Source organism: Ailuropoda melanoleuca, chromosome 1 (genome assembly GCF_002007445.2).
Source record: "Ailuropoda melanoleuca isolate Jingjing chromosome 1, ASM200744v2, whole genome shotgun sequence".
NCBI classification, from domain to species: Eukaryota; Metazoa; Chordata; class Mammalia; order Carnivora; family Ursidae; genus Ailuropoda; species Ailuropoda melanoleuca.
In genome coordinates, this window is record NC_048218.1 from 109,587,904 (window position 1) to 109,601,702 (window position 13,799).

Sequence of the window (13,799 nt, forward strand, 5' to 3'; positions counted from 1 at the left end):
GGCGGGGCGGTCAGCGGCAGGGCGGGGCCACAGGACACCCGGTCCCCCTCCGCGCGCCGGGACTCACCCTTGGCAGTACGCGGCCAGCACGCCCACCAGCTCCCCCACGCGGTTGTCTAGCGGCGGCCGGGAGCGGTGCAGACACACCACCAGGTCGTCCTGGCCCCGCGCGTGCAGCACCACCAGCTGGTCCCGCCCGCTGGTCACGCTCAGCCCGGTCACCTGCGCGGCCGCGGCTGGGGTCAGGGGAGCCGCAGGCGCTCCTCTTCGCCCCCAAGAGCCCCGGGCCGTAGGCCGCCCCCAACAGCCTCCTGGAGCCCCCAGTCCGCCCCCTCCGGGTCCCCTTTCTCCCCCTCTAGCTCCGCCCACAAAGGGAAGGGTTGGCCGAAACACTGCTTGAGAGAACTTGATCTGGGAAGGGAGGGAGTGTTCTCGATCGGCGCCTCTAATCCGGCGCCACCGCTCTCCTGTGGTTCCCTGAGTATGCTGGTGCGGCGGGGGGCTGAGCCTTGCGGTTTCCCTCCATTACGTCTAAACGGCCACACAGGCGTGGCCGGCGACTGGATGGGCCCCCCAGTCGGTTACAGGGACCCCAGAGAAAGAGCGCTGCGCACCGTAACCGGTCCGCCGTTAGGCGGGACACCCCTAGGCCGCCACGGATGTGGGGAAGAGGGGCCCGTGGCTTCCCCAACCCCCTGAGCAGCAGAAAGTCCCCGCCATTCTGAGCTGATGCTGAGTTCTAGAAAGCTCGGACCTTCCCAGGTAGGCGCGAGTGGAGGGGTCCTGCAGAGGCCCCCACCTTACCCCCCCCCGGGGCTCACCGCTTCCAGGGGCACGGCCCGCATCACCCGGTACTGCCGGCCGGGGTCCAGTTTGTAGAGGTGCCGGTCAGTGAGCAGGAGCGCCCGGTCCCGGCTCTTGCTGAAGCGGTTCACCTGCAGGACAGCCGCTTTCAGGGTCACCTGGCCGGCCCCCGGGCCTCCTCTCCCTGGACCCCTTTTCTCAGGAACTGAGAAAGTTGGATCTGACCACTTCAGAAAACTGCCCTGGGCCTGGGCTGGGGCTGCCGCTCCTCCCCTGGTCCCACACCTCACCTTCCGGACGTGGCTGGAGAACAGCACCGCCCCAAAGTTATCCTTGTCACGGAGTGCCTTCAGTCGTTCGGCAAACAGGCCCGAGGCTGTGGGGTTGTCTGTGGCCTGAGGACAGATGGGGGCTGCTTGACCACGCTGGATCAACAGCAAATCTGGTGAATGGGCATAGCTGTCCCTTGTCTCATGACCCAAGCCGAGTCAGGCCTTGTGCCAGCCTCCCCTGGGTTGTCTGAGGGCCCCACGCCCAGACCCTTGCAGCCCTAGGTTCTAGTCATGCCTGTACCCTCCACAGCTGCCCACGCGCCCAGAAGCTGATAAGGCAGGGTCCCGGGGGGCCAAGGAAAACCTTGAGCCTCTGAGCCTTTGTCCCCTGTAGAACCGGGTCAGGGGCAGAGCTCACAGTGCCCATGTGAGGGCCAGGAGGAGCTGGGGCATGGGGTGCAGGTTGGGGGGTGGGGGTGGCTATACCTGAGAGACATGGGGAAGGGGGAGGGGCAGAGCGCAGAAGAGAAGGTACTCAGTAAAGCCCTGGCCAGCTGGTTCTGGGAGGAGACTCTAAGCTTCAGGGGCCAGGGGCAGGGGCAGAGGGGCATGGCCCACAGTTCGGATGGACAGCCAGGCCCACGAGAGGACATCTGGGGTGGACACCGGCAAGCTCTCAGTCCTGAGCCCCTCCTTGGTGCCCAGGCTCCATGGACCCCACACTCACAGAGGACAGGTAGTCCCTGACCCAGGCCCGCCGGCAGCCCCAGTCCTGCCGTAGCTCCTGCAGGACCCCCATGGCCGCCACTTTAGCCTTGATCTGGGCCATGTCTGAAGGTGGGATGTTCTTCACCAGCTGCCGGGCCCGCCACCTAGAGGGAACTGGCTGGTCAGATGGACCCCATGCAGCCCTCACCTTCCCCACCCCGGTCCCACCCTGCTCACATCCATGATGTCCTCTCGATCCCTTTTCCCCACAGGAGAAGGCCAAGCCTCTCAGCCTGGCACTGGACATCCTCAATTTCGGCCTCCCTGTCTCAGCAGGAGGTGGCCCCTCCTGCTCTGAGGACAGTGGCCGCTCTGTGCCCCTCCTCCTGGAGAACTCGCCCTCTGCCTTCAGAGCTCTGCTAGATGCATCGTTCCCCACATTCCCTTGTCCCAGCCAGCCACCCTCCCCTGCAAGCCTCCAGCAAGGAGATAGCAGGGCTCTGCCAATGACTGTGGGGTACGGGGACCCAGTTACTAGGCACAGCCTCCTGTTTTCCTGCTTATGAAATGGGGCTTGTGGGTGCAGATGGCAGGGTGCATGTGTTCAGTGGGTGCTGGCCGAATGGGGAAAAACGAAGGGGCTAGTGGCTGAGGGCTCACACCTGCAGAACAGCGCTTGGCAGGTGTCCTGGAACGGCTGCAGCACCGCCGGGGGTGGCGGCCAGACGAGGTCTCGGCCGTAGAGGGGGGGCTGCCTCGCAGCCTGGAACCGCCGCTGCAGCTCTGCCAGGTGAGCACGCACCTTGTGCCTCCGGAACCAGCGCATGATAGTGTAGACGGCCCGCAGTTGTCGGCAGTGCCGCCTGGCCAGCGTGCCCCGCCAGGCCTGGGGGGGGCCAGCCGAGCCTTCCATCAGTCCCAGCCAGGGCCCACCTCCCTGCCTGATTCCTTCCCCTCCCCTGCGGCCAGCCCACCTTCTCCACCCTCAGCCCCGTGCTGGGCCAGGCTGACCTGCCCCTGACTCCTGGGGGCCACCTCCACCTGACAGCGGGTTGCTTCCCAGGTGGGCACAGGGCCCTGCTGGAGCCTCTGCCTGACTCAGGGGAGAGCCGCTCTCCCCACTCCTTGTCCTTCCACCTGGCACCTGCAGATGGGGGTGCTTTCCCCTCCGTGAGGGGCAGCTGCCAACTGTCCACATGGAATCCGAGCTGGCCCAGGTCTGACCTCTAACTCGTAGAGGCCCCAAGATGGAGGGGTACCCCAAGAATGCAACCATTAAAACCCAGACTGGAAACCCTACATGGCAGGCAGCCCAGGGGACCCACAGGTGAAAGCAGACTTAAGGAACCTGACTCAGACAGGGGAGAGGATGGCAGTATGGACAGTCCTGGAGGTGGCAGGGCTGCAAGGACCCAGTGTGAGCCTCCCAAGTCCCATTTCTGTGACCACGGCATGGTGTCATGTTCCTAAAACCAACCCCTCCATGTTAGGGGAGATAGCAAAGCTCACAGCTAAATGCAGTGTGTCGCCACGGGTAATAGTGGGACACTTGTGGCAATTAGAACACAGCCTGCGTATTATTCAGATATGTAGATGATGTCTTGTTGATGTTAGGTTTCTCGTCTGCTGACCTCAGTGTGGTCAGAAAACGGAACGTACTTGTCCTTGAGACATATGTGCTGAAATACTGAGGGGCGCTGTTACTTTATATGATTCAGGAAATCATATAAACATATGTATATGTGGGTGCGGAGGAATGCCTGTCCTTTGGGAACACTTACTAAAATGACCATAAACAAAATGATTTGATGGGGCGCCTGCGTGGCTCACTCGGTTAAGTGTCCGACTTGTGATTTTGGGTCCGGTCATGATCTCAGGGTGGTGAGAGCGAGCCCCGAGTCAGTTCCTAGCAGAGAGTCTGCTTGCTATTCCCTCTCCCTCTCCCTCAGCCCACCCCCAGCTCACATGCTCACAGTCTCTCTCTAAAATGAATAAATAAATCTTTTAAAAAATGATTTGCTTAAAAATATCCGGGATGGGCTGCAGGTGTCTGCACAAAACCACACGCTGGTCACGGGGCAGCACAGACGATGGTGTGGAGTAGGACGGGGAATTTGCACGTTACCCGTGGTTTTCTCTAGGTCTGAAATCTTTCAGAGTCAATAGAAGACAAGAGGGGAAAAGAAACGGAAGGGGGACGCGCCTGGGTGGCTCAGTGGATTAAGTGTCTGCCTTCGGCTCAGGTCATGATCTCAGGGTCCTGGGATCACCCAAGTCAGGCTCCCTGCTCGGCAGGGGAGTCGGCTTGCTCCTCTCCCTCTGCCCCTCCCCCTGCTCATCCACATACACACACTCCCTCTCAAAACAAATAAATAAAATCTTAAAAAAAAAAAAAAAGAAAGAAAGAAAGAAAAAAAGAGGGCTCCTGGATGGCTCGGTCGGTTAAGTGTCTGCCTTCGGCTTGAGTCATGATCTTGGGGTCCTGGGATCAAGCCCTGCATCAGGCTCCCTGCTCAGCAGGGAGTCTGCTTCTCCTTCTCCCTCTGCCACTCCTGCTCCTTGTGCTCCCTCTCTCTCTCCCTCTCTCTCTCTCAAACAAAATCTTAAAAAAAAAGAAAGAAAGAAAGAAAGAAAGAAAGAAAGAAAGAAAGAAAGAAAGAAAGAAAAAAGTAAAGGAAGAAAGCCAGATTCCTGAAAATCTTATTTTGAGCACCTGGATCCACCTAGGCCTGAAGCTGATGACCACAGGACTGAGGTGAACTAACCACATTCACACCTTTTGTTTAAGTCAGTTTCAGTCTTGATCTGTCTCCTGTTAGAGGGGATCGTGTAGCGCCTGGAGGGGTGCTTGTGGGCCCCCACATCCCCCCACTCCAGGTGGTGCACACCCCCCCCCAAGTGCACACCCCTCTCTTCCCTCCCACAAGGTGCACAGCCATCCCCCCACACCCTCCATGGCAGCCGTACCTTTTGCAGCAGCAGCACGATGATGGGGATAAGGCGTGCGCGGCTCTGCTCCAGGGTGACCAAAGTCTGGGGTGAGCGGATGAAGAGCTTGGTGTGGCCAAAGGCCACGTCTCCTTGGAGCCCATGCTGCTCTAGGAGGGCACTCACGGCTGCCCTGTCGGAGCCCAGCAAGTGATTGGGCCACGTGTACTCACAGGTCATCTTGTACCTGTCACCACAGGACACGGCAGTGGGCACTAAGCTCTGGGGAGAGGTGTGGCACCGCCCCCCTCCGAGCAGATCCGATAAGCCCAGCCCATGCCACCCCCCACATGCCACTCAACCCAGCCTCTGCCCACACTGTCCCCTGTGTCACACAAGGGTCCTCGCTATCTGTGTTGTGCGTGTCCCCATCTGGGAAGCACTGGCTGGGTTTGGGACCCTCTGCCCATCCACCCGTCTGACTCCTCACGGGATCCCGGCCCATGGGGGACAGACGGGCGGGGAGATGGAGCTCCGGGGGAGCAGGAAGCAGTACCTGAGCAGGAATCTGGGGTAAGGCTGGCGGGAAGCGAAGCCGGCCCTCCGGACCCGCACATTCTCCAGCAGCCCCAGGTACGCGACCTGGTGGCGACAGTGGTCCTCGTCCAGCCTGGCAGCCACCTTGTCCTCATTGGGTTTGATGCAGCGGACATAGAAGGGCTCCTGCCACAATGGAGGACACTCAGAGACACCAACGTCAGCCTCAGTGGCCGCAGGGCCGGTGTGCAGGTGTCCCTCCCTGCCGGCGGCCCAGGGAAGAGGCTCTTGCAGGGGGAAGGGGAGGCCGAGGGCCCAGGTCAGGAGGTGGCAGGGTGGCCGGGAGCCCTGCTGGCCTGCAGAGGCCAGACTGAGTCTCCGGATGTTCTGTGGTTAATCGGGCTCTGGTGTCCTCTAGCTGCCCCTCTGCCTTTGGGCCCCAAGCTCCGCAAGAAGCTAGTGCTGCCTTCCTGTCCTGTGAGCCCCGCCCACCCCCTTCCCGCCCAAGAGGCAGGGAGGACAGGGGAAGGCTGGCTCAAATCTCGTATTTACTCAAGCTTCAGCCCAGCCCAGGACATCTTAATCTGCACTGTGGTGGGTTCTTCCTGGCTGGGGTGGGGTTGCGGGTGGGGGTGCAGCTCACAGCAGACAGGAAATGAACACCACCTTCCCTGTGATGTGCAGAGGCGGTGGGGGCCCAGTTTGCCGGCCAGGCACAGATAGAAGGACCTGGAAAGATACAGGGCGGGGGCGGGGGCAGTACCTTGCAGGCCAGGTTTTCCACCAGAGCCACCATGGAGTTCTTAAAGAGTGTGCCAGCCGTCAGGGGGCGCTTGGTCACCTCTGTGATGTCCTGCTGCCCATCCGGCCACATAGCCCGCAGGGTGGGGTCCGAGCTGCAGACACAGGCCATAGAGCCAGCCGCCCTCTGGAGGGCAGCCCTCGCCCCAGCTCTGCCACTGGTAAGCTCTGCGGCCTCGGTGTGAAACCTCAGGCTGTCAGCCCATCAGGCAGGTGTCAGACCCGAGCGTAGGGAGGGCCCTTCCAGCCTGCGGCCCCCACATACCTGTTGTACATCAGCCGCTTGAAGTCTTGGAAGAGGTGGTCTCTGTTCTTGTCGATGAAGCCCTCCACTGAGTACCTGTGGGGCCAGGGCTGGTGAGGGGCAAGGGGCCTCTGACAGCCGCCAGGCAGCCCCTCACCCTTCTCCCCTGCCTCTGTTCTCCTAGGTCAGCCTCCCTCCCTCCCCTCCCACACCCGCTTTCTTTCTCATCACAGAAGACTCCCGCCCTCAGAGGCGTCTCTCCAGGAGGATGAGTCGGTGCTCAGGCCCACAGCACTGGACCCTGGCTCTAGCGCGTTTGTGCTGTGTGACCTGGGACCGGGGACCTAACCTGTCTGTGCCCCAGTATACATCACAGGCCCAGATCAGCGCCTACTGAGTTTCCATCAGTATCGGCAATGGTAGTTATAACCAGGAATTCCCAAGGCCGTGGTCTGCTTTGATTCCGCGGCACTGAGAACCTCAGATTCCTTGGCTTGCCCTCTGATGACAAAAGCCTCTAGAAAGCTCAGTGCCAACATCTTGGAGCACCTGCCAAGCTCCTGTGCAGAATCAGGGCACGGGGTCTGGGCTCTGGCTGCACTGTCCTCTCCCCTCGTCCTTGTGAAGGACACATCAGACACGTGTGTCTCTGTGAGTCACCTCAAGTCCCATTCAGGGCAAGGGGAGCACAGGTAAATTAGTAATAATCTCACGGAGATTTCTGAAGGACTCCGGAGGTTGGTCCTGAGGGTGTGACCCGAGGATGATCAGTACGTGCCTGGGGGCTTGCTGGAAACGCAGACTGTGGCCTGTCTGCCCCCCCCGAGCTAACCTGCACCTCCATAATAGCATGCTCCTCCCCCAGGCACTGCCCAAAGTGCAGCCTAGATATGGGTATTTTTTTAAAGCTTCCAGAGGCTTCTATGGTATGGCCAGGGCCAAGAGCTCTGATCTTAAAGGCCCCATTTCGCGCTTTTCACTTGTGAATCTGGTGTCAGGCACGTCTTCAGCGTGCTAAGAAGGGGAGAGGGCCTTACGTGACGTCCCCTGCATAGTGCTTGATCCGGAAGTCTCGGCCAAACTCCATGGTCTTGTCTGTGGGGCAGAGCTGGGGGGGGCGGGGTCAAGGCACAGGCGGGGGTTTGTGCAGGGGACAGTGCTGGAGAGGAGGCCCCACCGAGACCTGCAGCACGGTGCCTGGGGGAGGGGTGGGGAGGAGGGTGCAGCCCCGGGACCAGCTGGGGTACATGGCTGGGGGCGAGCGCCGGGGGCAGAGGAGCACCTGGCGGCTGGTGTAGTGGGGGTGGTGGCGGTGGTGCGTGTCCAGGCTCTGCAGGAAGATGCGGTCGGTGATGGTGCCCGCGGCACTGCAGGCCTCGTCCAACACGGCCAGCACGCCCCGGTGGGGCCGCTCCACCAGCTCCACGATGGTGGCATTGTTGAAGTAGTCCACCTGGGCGGGGGGGGGCAGGGTGGCTCCCAGTCTGCCCTCCAGCCGCCCCGCTCAGCGCTCCGCGGCCCTCGCGCCCCTGTCCGCGAGGCCCAGGCCGGCACTCACGCTCTGCCAGGCGATGCCCTCCCGCTCGTACTCCTCCTGCTCCTGCTTCAGGATGAGCTGGATGAAGAGCTGCTGCAGCTTCTCGTTGCAATAGTTGATACAGAACTGCTCGAAGCTGCGGGCGGGCGCAGGAGCAGCGCAGTCACGCCCTCCCGCCCAGCTTCAGGCTCAGGCCCTGTGCGCCGAGCGCGTGCGCGGCGCAGGCCCCTCCCCGAGAGCCCGACGGTGGGGGTGATTCTCCCGCTCTGGCCCCACCTCTGGCACACGTGCTCTGCAGTGGATGTTGGGGTCATGGCCAAGGGACGTGAGCCCTCAATTTTGCCTTCGTGGGCACCACGGGATGGGTGGCACAGCGGAGGCAGGCTCGGGGGCCTGAGACTGGGGCCGGGACCAGCCCGGACAGACGCCAGACATCCTGCTCCCCAGCCCAGCGGGAGCTCCGCGGGGCCAAGGTGGCCCTAGGGGTAGGGGTCAGAGTTGGGGAAGTGGTGGCCCGGCTCCCCACCTGTTGACAGGGAACACCTCGAAGCCATAGATGTCCAGCACACCAATGACCGTGTCCTTGCCGTCTCGCCGGGGGTCCCGGCCCCGGGGTTCCATGACACCGTTGATCCGGTTCACCACCCACTCAAACAGCCGCTGGTATACTGCCTGGGGAGAGGCCAAGAGCCTGCTACGTCGGGCTGCCTGCATCCTTGCCTCCTCCAGGAAGGCCCCTGGGGGTCCCCACCTGGCTCCCCACAGCTTGCCCCCAGAGGACCTTGGCACAGGCGTCCCGGGCATAGCTGGCCTCAGCCGCAGTGTGGCCCTTCTCAATGAGCTCCCTGCCTCCTGACGCCACGGTGCGAGACAGCAGGCAGCGCAGCACCAACTCCCGTGGTGTGGCTGTCAGCTGGGCCACGTGGTCCACCAGCAGCTCTTCAGCCACGGCCACGTGGCCCTGCTCCAGCCCAGCCTCCTCTGTCTCCAGAAACTCAATGTTTCCCTGGGGATGGGGAGCCAGGACAGTCAGGCTCCACATCCCAGCAGAGCTTGCCTGCACACCTCTCCCCAGGGAGAAGGAAGGAGAGGCAGGGCTGGGGGGTGGCAGGGCCTGGCTTCTGCCAGGGACACAGCCCCAGATGTGGGAACGGCCCTTGAAGCACAGCAGAGCTTCCTGCCCAGAACAGCACATCCGTGGCCCCACAGCCGCCGCCGGCAGCTGCGATGCACCCCCCTGCACCTCAGGCCGCCTCACCGGGAATGGAGGCTCAGATGTGCTGAGGAACCGTCCAGAGCCGGCCAGACCTCACATGACAGAAGCAGGACACATCTGCACAACGTCAGCATTACTGAGCCCGCACTTCCTTGCCTGCTAAGTGCAGGCTCACCTGCTAGACCAGCTGTTGCAGGCCTGACCCGCCCACCTGGGCACACAGAGCCCCCAGCTCCGGGCCCGGCCTCTGGGAGCCTGTAGCCACGCGTTCAGCCTCACAGAAGGCAGGATGGGCCAGCTACGTGTCTGGGACGTCCGAGGTCAGTCTCCTTCTCCAGGAGTGGTAACCCCGCAGCCCCCCCGCCAGGCTCACCAGGTGCAGTATGGCCGCCAGGATCCGGTGCACGGAGCCCACCTCCTCAGCACTGAAGCCGATCACCCGCATGGCTTCCATCACTGCCAGGTAGTGGCTCTTCTCGTCGCTCTCCAAGGCCTGCGGAATGAGGGGCTCAGCACCCCAGGGCCACACGGAGCCCCCGAGTCTTCCCAGGGAGTGCCTGTCACATCGGGGGGGCCCCAGCAGGCCTGCTGAGTGGCTCAACCCCCCCCCCGCCCCGGGCCCCTGCACAGGTGCTCCCAAGGAGCCCTGCCCCCACTCACACTGAGCCCTGCGCCCTGCCGGGTGAAGTTGTACAAGGCGGGGTTCCTCTGCAGGTGCAGCTTCTGCAGCTCTGCGTCCTCACAGCCCCGCAGCACCTGGGGGCCCACACACCCCTCGCTCAGGCCCTCAGAACTGCAAAGACCCCGCCCAAACATGCCAGAGGACCGACACCGGGGAGCTCAGGGCTGGTGTGGTCGCCTCCCCAGTCCAGGAAGACCCCACCTCACCCAGTGTAGATACCACACTCTTGGTGCCCCAGGAGATTCCCCTACAGTGAGGGCGGGGGAATGGTGGTGTCACGGGCGGGAGGGGCAGGGACGGAAAAGGGACTGAGGGTGGGGCGATCGGAAGGGCTTCCTGGGCGCCCCCACACGCCTGCTTGGGCTCACCTGGTAGAAGGCGTGGAAGTTCCGTTCGCCCACGTGCTGCTTGAGGACTCGAGACTGTGGAGGGAGGGGCAGCTGGGCCCTTGCCTGGGTCGCGGCCCCACCCAGGGGACCCCCCCCCCAGAGCCCCTAGGGCGGTGCAGGCAGAGGGAGTCAGGCAGGCCTGGCACAGAGGAGCCCCGCCTACAAGCCTGGGACCGCAGAGAAAGTGTGTCCCGCCCCCAGGGCCCCAGGCCTGGGAGGGTCAGCGCACGAGGCCTGTGGCCGCAGGGCCCACCTTCTCCAGCAGGTAGCTGTGGATGTGCCCCCCAACGGGGTCCCCTTTAAAGTCGAAGTTGATGTCCATGTACTTGCCGAAGCGGCTGGAGTTGTGGTTGCGGTTGGTGCGCGCGTTCCCGAAGGCCTCCAGCACGCACGTGGACTTGAGCAGCACGTCCTTGACCCTGTGCGGGGCAGAGAGGCCTGGCTGTAGGGCACAGACCTTGTCCGGGGACTGTCCCTGCCCAGCCTCCCCGCCCAAGGCCTCCCGTTGTACAGGCTGGGGACCCGCTGGCAGGTCACCTGCCCAGTGCCGTGCTGGGTGTGGCGAGAAGGGCAGCCCCCCGCCTGGCGTGCTGCCGCCTGCAGGGAGGAGCTGGAGCTGCACGCTCTGCCCTCCACCTCCAGCAGCAGGGTGGACCGGCCGCAGGAGCCCCCCACCCCCAGAAAGCCCCTTGCCCTTCCCGACAGGAAGAGCCAGGGCACTCACACAGGAAGCTGCTCCTATGAGGCCCCGCTGGTAATAGCCGGTGAGCCGCTGGTGAGGAGATAGACAGGCGGGGCCCGCTCCAGGGCCCGGCCCTTCCTGACCATCCGGCCAGCTTCTCCCTTCCGTGGGGTCTCCTGTGAGGGGCCCAGCGCCCGTCTGTCGGCCCTGTGCACCTTGCCTCTTCCCTGTTCCTAGTGGCGGGGTCCCCCTGCGGCACTGGGCCCTGCCTCTGCTGGGCGGACAGGTTCTGGATGGGTCACCTGGAGCCCTCCCTGCAGACAAGCGCTCTGAACTTGGCCTGAGCCACGCTGACTTCCATCTCCTTCCCTGCCAGGCCTGAGGCCCCGGGCTGCCCCTGCACTAGCCCTGCCTGCTCTCACCTGTCCACCTCGGCCCTCTGGCTGGGGTTGGTGACGGCGGCGATGTACTGCATGATGTGCTTGCTGGCTTCCGTCTTCCCTGCCCCACTCTCCCCTGCCAGACAGATGGGTGCTCAGACGGAAAGCGTGGCCACTCCCCTTGACCAGCCCCCTGGGCGCCCCCTGCCATGGGGTCCGGGGAGGCTGTCGAGGCCCTGGCCACAGGGCCAGTACCTGAGATGACAATGCAGGTGTCCCTGGAGCGGCGCTTCATCGCCCTGTAAGCGGCATTGGCCACAGCGTAGAGGTGTGGTGGTCGCTCATAGAGCTCGCGGCCCTGGTACTTGGCGATGGCCTCAGGCCCGTACAGGGGCAGCTCCTGGTAGGGGTTCACGGACACCAGCACCTCGCCAATGTAGGTGTAGATGAGGCCCTTCTCAAACCTGGCACAGGAGGGGCCAGGCCTCAGCGCTCAGGGCTGTGGGGACGCACACCCAGGTGCTGGGGCCTTGGGCCCATGTGGGGAGCCTTGGGGACCCTAGCCCGCCCCAGGGCTGAGAGTGGGAATGGGTGCGGGTTGACCGACACTTCCCGGTACCACCTTGCTGGAATCCCACCCCACCGCAGGGTAGTGCTGGGGCCCACACTGTTTGGCGGGGGGTTCCTGACGGCACAGGAATCTCCATCACCGGTTTTCTGAAGGGATAGGTGGAGCCAAGGGCTGGAGGTGGAGAGAAGAAAGGGGCTGGAGGCCAAGGGAGGGGCCTCTGGCTGTTTCCTGTCTTGAGGCCTGGGTGGGGACACAGAGGCAGCCAGGGGCCCCCGCCCAGCCCTACCCACATGGCTGGGACTAGGAGGGGCTCAGGGAAGGAGCCTGGGGATGCCCCGGTGGTCCCCCCTGCACATCCTCCTACTTCTCAACCCGTCTTTTCGGGAACTTTGGCTCCTGGACCTGTATCTGTCCTTCTCTTGACCTTTCTGCCCTGGAAGTTACGCTGGCCAGCCAGCTCAGCTCCCACTTCGTCTGGGACCCGCCCTTCCCTGGTGGCTTGTGGTCCGTCCCCCGTCAGGGGTTCCTCTTCCTCCACCGCTGCCTCAGACGAGGGAGTTCCCCCGGCTCGGCTCCCTCCACACCCTCTCTCATCTGCCCCGGGCCTGCCCCCCAGTGAGCTGTGTGGCCTGGGCTCAGTGCTCCATTGTTAAAACGGACACGGTAATGCTTGTCTCACAAGCTGGTGTAGAATGCCATGAAATTATGCTTAGCTCTGTTCCCCATTCAGAATAGCCCATTTCCTGTTCTCTGACTTCAACAGTGTGTGCTTAGGGGGCCCCATCCCCTAAACCCTGCACAGCAGCCGCCTGTGCTCCCGCTGGCTGTCCGGGATGAAGCCATCCGGCTGTCCAGCTCCTGGTGGCCACCCCATCTCACCATCCCCTGGCTCCTCCAGGGCAATCAGACCCCATGTCACTTGTACTAGCCACGCCCTGCGACACCCTTCAAACCTCCCTGAGTGTCATCTCATCCTGTCCACCTTCCCCCCCGGGACAGCACCTGCCCGATTCCCTTAGAGCCCCCAGGGCCAGCACGACCCCCAGCAGCAGATGGACAGTGTACCCATTCAAGGGGGCCAGCAACTGCCTGTCCCTGCCCGGCAGGAGGAGCAGAAGGCACCCGGGCCATGCGGGAGGCAGGGGTCTGGGAAGCCCTGTCTGGCAGTGGCTGGCCTCCCTGGCCTTGGGAGGACAGTCCTTCCTGCCCCGCCAGGACCCCCTGCTGTCACCCACGCAGTGGTCCAGGTGGGTGTGTGTGCAAGCCCGCCTCCGGCTCCCACCCCGGGCTGATGGAGACCAGTGAGCCTGGAAGCCCGGGAGAGGGAGCCAGAGCCCTGTGTCTACCTGAGCTTGAGGTTCTCCATGAAGTCCTCCATGGTCACTTGGTCCAAAAGCACAAAGTCGGGTTTGCCGCACTCCAGGCCTTCCTCGTCCATCCTGCCAGCGGGAGGCACCCAGGCCAGGTTGCTCTGGCCTTTCTGTGCAGAAGGGCGGAGGGGAGAGTGCTCCGAGAGGCTCAGCCCTCCTGGCCACCTCCCCAGCCGTGTGGTGAAGTAGGAAGTGGGTTCTGGCCCCAGGGAGGGGCTGCCCTCCCCACTTGCTGCTCCCTCCCGAGGGGCTCTGACCCTGGCTTCCGGGTTTCCGCACCCAGAAGGCAGGCACGCCTGACAGTCGAGGTGCCGGGTGCTCTGGAGCGTTCCTGCTGGCCCCCTCAGTAAGCTCCAAGCCTCTGTGGTCTCCGCGCCCATACCTCACCCCAAGCAGGGACGTCACCTGTGTGGCTTGACGCGATCACGCCTACCAGCCCTCTATCTGTTAACAGCCAGACCTCAACACTCAGCGCATCCTCTGCTAGGTACTTCGGATCTTGATAAAATTGGGAAATGCTGGTGCCCAGGCCTTTGGGGCGGGGTCTAGGGTAACATTCTTCAAAGTGTGTAAGACCACACCAGGATGTGAATGACAAAATCGGCTTCATGTTACACTGAACCTCAGGGCTGGCAGTCTGGTTCCTCAGACTGAGATTCGGAGTTGGGCTGCAGGCCC

The 13,799-nt window shown here is 63.1% G+C and overlaps 1 protein-coding gene across 2 annotated transcripts in view; it reads right to left on the reverse strand.

Moving 5' to 3' along the window:
* The window catches only part of MYO1G (myosin IG), a 14,148-nt gene extending 632 nt beyond the window's left edge, over positions 1 to 13,516 (reverse strand). The window contains exons 1-21 of one of the 2 annotated variants that reach the window (XM_034665073.1): positions 13,098 to 13,516; positions 11,436 to 11,644; positions 11,223 to 11,316; positions 10,372 to 10,537; positions 10,098 to 10,151; positions 9,708 to 9,803; positions 9,421 to 9,540; positions 8,613 to 8,837; positions 8,358 to 8,503; positions 7,853 to 7,967; positions 7,577 to 7,747; positions 7,332 to 7,402; positions 6,316 to 6,390; positions 6,013 to 6,145; positions 5,269 to 5,435; positions 4,752 to 4,959; positions 2,447 to 2,670; positions 1,804 to 1,948; positions 1,095 to 1,199; positions 822 to 935; positions 68 to 222 (exon numbers count right to left, since the gene is read on the reverse strand). In XM_034665073.1, coding sequence (XP_034520964.1) covers positions 68 to 222; positions 822 to 935; positions 1,095 to 1,199; positions 1,804 to 1,948; positions 2,447 to 2,670; positions 4,752 to 4,959; positions 5,269 to 5,435; positions 6,013 to 6,145; positions 6,316 to 6,390; positions 7,332 to 7,402; positions 7,577 to 7,747; positions 7,853 to 7,967; positions 8,358 to 8,503; positions 8,613 to 8,837; positions 9,421 to 9,540; positions 9,708 to 9,803; positions 10,098 to 10,151; positions 10,372 to 10,537; positions 11,223 to 11,316; positions 11,436 to 11,644; positions 13,098 to 13,501 — 3,197 coding nt within the window. In that variant the 5' untranslated portion in view covers positions 13,502 to 13,516. The remainder of the gene's footprint in view (positions 1 to 67; positions 223 to 821; positions 936 to 1,094; positions 1,200 to 1,803; positions 1,949 to 2,446; positions 2,671 to 4,751; positions 4,960 to 5,268; positions 5,436 to 6,012; positions 6,146 to 6,315; positions 6,391 to 7,331; positions 7,403 to 7,576; positions 7,748 to 7,852; positions 7,968 to 8,357; positions 8,504 to 8,612; positions 8,838 to 9,420; positions 9,541 to 9,707; positions 9,804 to 10,097; positions 10,152 to 10,371; positions 10,538 to 11,222; positions 11,317 to 11,435; positions 11,645 to 13,097) is intronic. The other variant, XM_034665077.1, reaches the window with a different exon arrangement.
* Between the last annotated feature and the right edge of the window lie 283 nt (positions 13,517 to 13,799).